This window comes from Nicotiana attenuata, unplaced genomic scaffold (assembly GCF_001879085.1).
Source record: "Nicotiana attenuata strain UT unplaced genomic scaffold, NIATTr2, whole genome shotgun sequence".
In the NCBI taxonomy this organism is placed as follows: Eukaryota; Viridiplantae; Streptophyta; class Magnoliopsida; order Solanales; family Solanaceae; genus Nicotiana; species Nicotiana attenuata.
In genome coordinates this window covers 493,187-500,238 of record NW_017670287.1, presented here as the reverse complement: position 1 = coordinate 500,238, position 7,052 = coordinate 493,187, and the positions used below count along the sequence as shown (strand labels likewise).

Here is a 7,052-nt window from a genome sequence, read left to right as displayed (position 1 = left end):
CTAGGTAAATCCCCAAGAAAATATCTCTAGCTAAATTCGCATGTAGTACCTAGGGATTTTCCTTTAGATTAACATATGATTTTTTCTTCGTTTTCTTTGTTTGTTTACCTGCGAATTTTCTCACGAAAATGTACTTGCCGATTATTTCTCTACTAATATATATTAAATTTACTGACAAATTTAATAACGCTACTAATATATTTTAAAAATTAACGTTAAGAAGAAATTAAATATACGAATATATTATGAAAATAATAAATAAAATAATATTAAGTTATTTTATTTATAAATAAAATACATAGTTAAAAATATATTATATAGTATATAATATAGAAGGTATTACATAAATATGAAGGTTTATATAATATCAAGTGCATAATAGACTTTTCAAGTAAAAATGTGACTTTTATGATAACTAGAGCAAAGTAAAATGGTTTTTGTGTAACAAAAGAAAGAAAAATGACTTTTATGTAATGAACACAAAGTTTTACGTAACAAGAAAAAGAGAAGTGACTTTTGGGTAACAAACACAAAAGTTTAATGATCATGGATAAAATTAACTCAGAATTTTACTACTTTCTTTAATATTTTCTAATGTACCAAAAAAATAATAGGGTAGAGGGTCAAAAATGGCCATCTACTATGCGAAAAAGTTCATTTATACCCTACGTTATATTTTTGATGTACCATTACCCCTGACGTTATAAAACTGATGCAAATACCCCTCCTCCGTTAGGATTCTCCATCATGGCCACACAATCTCATATGGTCTGGCATTTTGCTGAGATGGACCTCCATTAAGATTCTCCACCATGGCCACACCATCTGATGTGGCCGGGCATTCTGAGATGGACGCCGTGTGGCATACCATATCAGCATCTCAACAACATTTTACCCCTTTTTCTACTTTTCTTCCACCACCACCTCTTCCATTATCCAACCACCGCTACTATCACCCTTTTTGCTTGAATTGATATTTTGTAAGTTGAAGCTCATGTTTCCCCAGTTATATTAGTTGGATTCGTTTTACTGGCTCTATTTTTTCTTCCGCTAAAACCGGTAAAATTGGATACAAAGTTTTGTTTTTTCGTTTTTCATGTGGATATAATGTGAACTTTTGGTATTTTTTCATTTTCACTTTTTTTTAATCTCGATTGGATGAATGTTGTGTTTTCGTATGACTTGTCAAATAATTCTGGATAGCTAGTTGTCTTTTCCACTTTCTCAATTTTTTTAATTTCTTTAAACTCTTCAGTTTTAAAGTGAATTAAGAAACTGAAGAGCGTCAATAATCCAACTACAGAACTTTCAACTTTAGGGTGCAAATCAACTTCCTTCCCAGAATTAAAGCTTTAATGGGTTCCTTTGCCTTCCCTTCCTTTCTTAGGAATATACAAGCATATTTATGCCGGAGAATCTTGTTTTTTTCGCTTGTACAATTTGTTGGATGATTAAAATATATTATGTGTTCTGTTTGCTCAATAAAATAAGTAAACGTCTTTTAATTTATTTATTTTGGGTATAAACGGATGATCTCTCTTGGAAGACTAGGTGAAGGGGGAGGCGTTAGTGGAAGAAGTGGAAGGAGAGGGTAAAATGTGATTGGGACGGTGATGTAGCGTGTCACATGCTGTCTACCTCAGCGAAACGTCAGGCCATTTGAGGTGGTGTGCCCGCGGTGGAGGGTCCTAACAGAGGAGAGGTATTTTTACACTAATTATAACGTCAGAGGTAATGATGGACCAATAGTGTAACGAAGGGTATAAATGCTCATTTTCACATAATAGAGAGACATTTTTTATCCTTCTCCCTTGAAAAAAATATCATTGAAATAAGAAAAAGTTCAAATATTCGAACTTAAGTCTTCTATTTTCTAATAAAAAAATGTAAAAAAACAAAATAAAAGCAGGCTGGAGAGATGTCGACACATGGATTCAAATTTTTTACATAATTCCATTTTTCATGAAGCAAGCCAAGGACTAAAACTCAACCAAACTCTTGCACGATACCCTGATAGTATAATTCTTCTAAACCTTAAAGCTTGCACTCGAAGCCAATAACAATCCTGAAGTATTACAATCCTCTCAATCATTCAATTAGATCAGGTAAAACCTTATATCCAATCTGCAAACCAAGACCTCCGCTAACTAAGCAAGTATTCTAACTAACTGAGCTACAAGAGCTTGTTGCACTCTTGTTTCAGTTCAAAATAAATTAATTTCTTATTTAATGGATTTGCTATAAAATTCAAATATAGCTATGAATGATAAATTTGCTGAAAGTATAGCTACAAATTGTAAATATAGCGACAAAAATAAATCCTATACTCCAGTACGGACGCATCATGAGCTTTTATCAATCGAGATTGCTGTAAAAAGAAAAGAGGGTATAAATTTCACTATGAAGAGCTGTGGTCAACAAAATATATGATACAATACAACTCTGCTGTTTCACAGAAAGAATCAAAGACTGAAAATCAAGAAATAGCAGAGGCTGCAATTTCCCCATGCTGCAATCTAGGTAATGCTTTTTGCCAAAATAAACAGAAAAGAAGAATGAAAACCAAAATCGAAAGCAAAGAAGCTATTGTATAAACCAAATTTCACAGATGCAGTCTCCTTCTCCGACCACTACCACAAGGACCTCCGAACATTGCATTCAATACATAACTACCAAGTCCACAAACAAAAGGACGATTTTTGCAAAATTCATCTATGCAACCAACTATACTTTGTTCATAGTGGAGAAATGAAGGGGAGTCTTGGCGTAACTGGTCAAGTTGCTGTCATGTGACCAGGAGGTCACGGGTTCAAGCCATGAAAACAACCCCGTGCAGAAATACAGGGTAAGGCTGCATGCAATAGATCCTTGTGGTTCGGCCCTCCTGGACCCCGCGCATAGCGGGTACTTAGTACACCGGGCTGCCCTATATTGGAGAAAATCTATCCTCAAGAATGCTGTATCAGATGTAAAGTTGCACACTACAAACATTGGCTGATATAGGAACAAAAGACGCGTACATGAACAATCATGAACTAAAAGTATGCTTTTGCTGAAAACAATCTGGGAAAAAGGATTATGATAATTGCAAACAAAATTGATTTTCACTTCATATTTCTAGCTAACAGAGAAAAAAGGTTGTTACATGGTGATGTGACTGCAAATACTTCTATAAGCAACTAACAGTAGATATCCAGAAAACTGTGATTCAAGAGGTTGAACCACAAGATGTTGCCACAGAGCCGGTGAAAGTATGCTTTCAAGCTACATCTTAACCACCACCTGTTCAGCAGAACTCTTCTTCATAACTCCTCTAGAGCACAACTCATTCAGTAACTCCAAAGCCTCCTCCGCTAGGCCCTCATAAGCAATGCCTTCAATTAGAATAGTATATGTAGATTCAGTAGGCTTACATCCCTTTGAAATCATATAAGCCAAGAAGTCAATTGCACGATCTGTTTGGCGAGCTTTACACAGCCCCAACATAATGGCGTTGTAGGTTATAGCATTGGGCCTGACATCCAAGCCTTCTAAGTCGTGAAAGAACTTAATGGCTTCATCAACTTTTCCTTCCCTACTAAGACCTGACACAAGCGAGGAATAGGTAATTATATCAGGTTGGAGACCTTTCTCTCGCATTTCATTCAGCAGTTCAATGGCAAGTTCAGTTTTCCCCACTTTGGATAGTCCATCAATCACTGTATTGTAAGTGATTAGGACTGGAGAACAACCTTTGTCACTAAGTTGATTAAGGATTTCAACTGCAACATCAACCTTACCATCTTTGCACAAAGCTGTGAGCAACGTATTATAAGTCACAATATCAGGGTAACAACCCCTACTCACCATAACTTCCAAATACTCAATCGCCCGGTCCATTTTCTTCTCTTTGCAGAATGCATGAAGCAATGGATTATAACTCAAGGAATTTGGAGTACACCCATACTTAGGCATCTTCTCCAACAAATCAATAGCTCGTCCCAACAGTCCCTTCCGGCAAAGAAAATTGATCAAGATGTTAAACGTGACAACACTAGGAGAACAACCTTTTCTAACCATATCAGCCAACAGTTTCTCAGCATCCATCCATCTACCCGTACTACACATACTACGCAATATTATATTGTGTGTAATAACATTAGGTTGACAACCATAAGATGGCATATTATTCAGAAATTTGATAGCTTCATTCAATCTCCCTTCCTTACAAATCCCATTGATAAGAACATTATAAGTGACCACATCCGGTATACATCCTTTACTCCTCATTTCATCCAACAGCTTCATTGCCTGCCCCACGCCACTTTCCTTACACGTTGCTTCGATCAAAATTGTATAGGTAATCACATCAGGATAACACTCCCTCTGCAACATACGGTCGAGAACGTGCATAGCTTGTTTCAGTTTCCCACTATCACATAAGGTACGCAAAATTGTATTGTACGTGACCACATCGGGTGCAACGCTCATTCGGTCCAAGACCTTCAAAGCATTATCAATTTCTCCAGACTTACAATAACCACTAATCAACACATTGTAAGTAATAACATCCGGAACAGCCCCGGAATCCTCAAGAATCTCCAAAACTCTTGTAGCCTTCTTAGTTTGGCCAATTCTACAAAACCCGCGAATCAAACTTGTACACGGAATAATATCAGGAATATCACCACCATACACCATACTCTCAAGGTGCTTAAAACTTTCTTCTAATTCCCCATTCCTGACCAACCGACGAAGATAATTATTACTCTCAAATTCCTCAAAGTTTTCAGATATGCTCCCTTGCACATGTGGCCTCTTTTCAACACATGATAACCTACAATTCGTGCCTAAAGTTTCACTTCTTGAAATAGCAAATACCTTACTTTGTCTCTGTTTTCTCAACTGACCCACAACTACCTTTATTGAACTGCTTCTGAACCTCCTCTTATTACAACCCGACAAATGAGCAATTTCCTTACGAGTAGAGTGAAATGAGCAAAACCCTTCATGGGTTTGCTTCGTTGGCACTATTAACTCCATCAGAAAGTTTTTACAACAGCACAAAACTAGTAACAGTATTCAAAAGCAGAACTAAAAAGACTGCTCATTCTAGACTCTATGTGACTATCTATGTCGGCAAGGCTTTCTTTTTTTTTTTTAGACCAAAAACTGCAGAGAGTAAATAAAAAACTTCGTGTGTTGTTTACTGTATGAAGATTGTTAGCAAGAAACAGGGAACTTACTCTGAGAGCTTTGTTCCGGCTAAGAAGGGCTACGATAAGAGAGCGACAGAGCTGCGTGTTCTTTGCCGGTTCTTCTTTCTTATCCTCTGCTTCTGTCTTTTGACAGGTGAACCGAAGCCCAAATGCTTGATAGATCAAATAGGGCTGGCGACCCATTAAGGGCTTGAGGCCTTATAACTAAGAAGAATTAACCCAAAGCCCACCCAATTGCATAAACTAAAAAGAGAAATTTTCGCAAACCACTGTTGTTTAGTGGTTATTAGGTAGTTGTAGCTACCATTTACTATATTACTTCCTATAGCTATGTTTTTGTAGAATTGAAGAAGAAAACGTATGAAAATTTTCTTTCTGTGTATATTGAATAATCTGATGTACAGTGTTTGATGTATATATACAAAAAATAGGAATCTAAGGTAAAACAGAAAAGCCAAGTCGCATTATACTATTGACTATGCTATAACTAATTATATTCTTTACAACAAAATAGTATAGTACAGCTGTATCCTAATTATCTAGAAAGGCAAGCCTTCAGCTGCTTCAATATTTGAAACCAATTAATATAGGCCCAATATGAAATAGAGCCCAATTCTTCTTTACAGCCCAAGACCCAAGTCTAGATTTGTTTTCAACAGACCAAATACCTCAATAGAACATTTCGGACATAACACTTCAAAGTCTCAAAACTTAGTCACTTCATCTCTATCTCTTCTCTGAAATTAGGTTATCACCAACACCCTCCCCCCTTCAAGTTGGAGGGGGAGGTACGAACCCCCAACTTGCCCAAAATATTCCGATGAGTAGGTCCTGTGAGAGGTTTAGTGAATAGATCGGCAAGCTGAGCATCAGATCGGATAAAGAAAAGAGAGATAAGGCCAGCAAGAAATTGATGTAGCACAAAGTGACAGTCGATTTCCACATGCTTGATTCGCTCATGGAACACAGGGTTTTTGGCGATATGAAGTGCGGCTTGACTATCGGAATGAAGAGGAACATGTAAAGAAATTGGGCTGGACAAATCTTCAAAGAGGCGAACCAACCAAGTGAGTTCAGCCACAACACTTCGCATGGAACTGTATTCTGCCTCTGCTGAACTAAGAGATATAGAGGTTTGCTTCTTTGATTTCCAAGAAATAGGAGAAGAACCCAAAGAGATATAAAAACCACTAATTGAGCGACGGGATTCAGGGCAGGTCCCCCAATCGGAGTCACAAAAGGCAAGAAGCTGAAATGAAGGTGAGGCAAACATAAAAAGACCAAGGCCGGGATCTTTTAAAAGATAACGGAGGACTCTATGAGCAGCATCAAGATGTGGTTGGCGAGGGTCTTGCACGTACTGACTGAGGTGTTGGACGGTGAAGGAGAGGTCAGGCCTGGTGTGGGTAAGGTAGTTCAGCTTACCAGAAGGTTGGGTCTTTTACGGGATCCCCTATTTTGGCAAACAATTTGATGGAAGAGTCAAGAGGCGAGGAGGTAGGAGACAAATGCAATGATTCAAATGAAAGGAATTCCAAGATCCTTAATTCTGAATTCTTGATTGAGAAATTCCTTTAATGCATGTAGTTCTGTATCATTTCCTGTTAATAGAATACCATCTACATAGACTGCGACTTTAGAGATAGAAGAACCTGTCTTATTGAAGAATAAGGAGTAGTCATTTAGAGAGCGAGTGAAACCTTTAAAACTTAGGGTTGTAGTAAGTTTTGCATACCATTGACGAGATGCCTGTCGAAGTCCATAGAGGGATTTCTTTGGTTTGCATACATGAATAGGAGAAGGAGGTGTGATACCTACTGGAAATTTCATGTAGACCTCTTCATTTAAGTCTCC

At 37.5% G+C, this 7,052-nt stretch overlaps 1 protein-coding gene across 1 annotated transcript; it reads right to left on the bottom strand.

Annotated features, from left to right (window-relative positions):
- Window positions 1-2,571: 2,571 nt before the first annotated feature.
- Window positions 2,572-5,349, bottom strand: LOC109237262 (pentatricopeptide repeat-containing protein At1g09900-like). The gene has a single exon (XM_019403546.1). The coding sequence runs from the start codon at window positions 5,020-5,022 to the stop codon at window positions 3,265-3,267; it is 1,758 nt and encodes a 585-aa protein (XP_019259091.1). The 5' UTR covers window positions 5,023-5,349; the 3' UTR covers window positions 2,572-3,264.
- Between the last annotated feature and the right edge of the window lie 1,703 nt (window positions 5,350-7,052).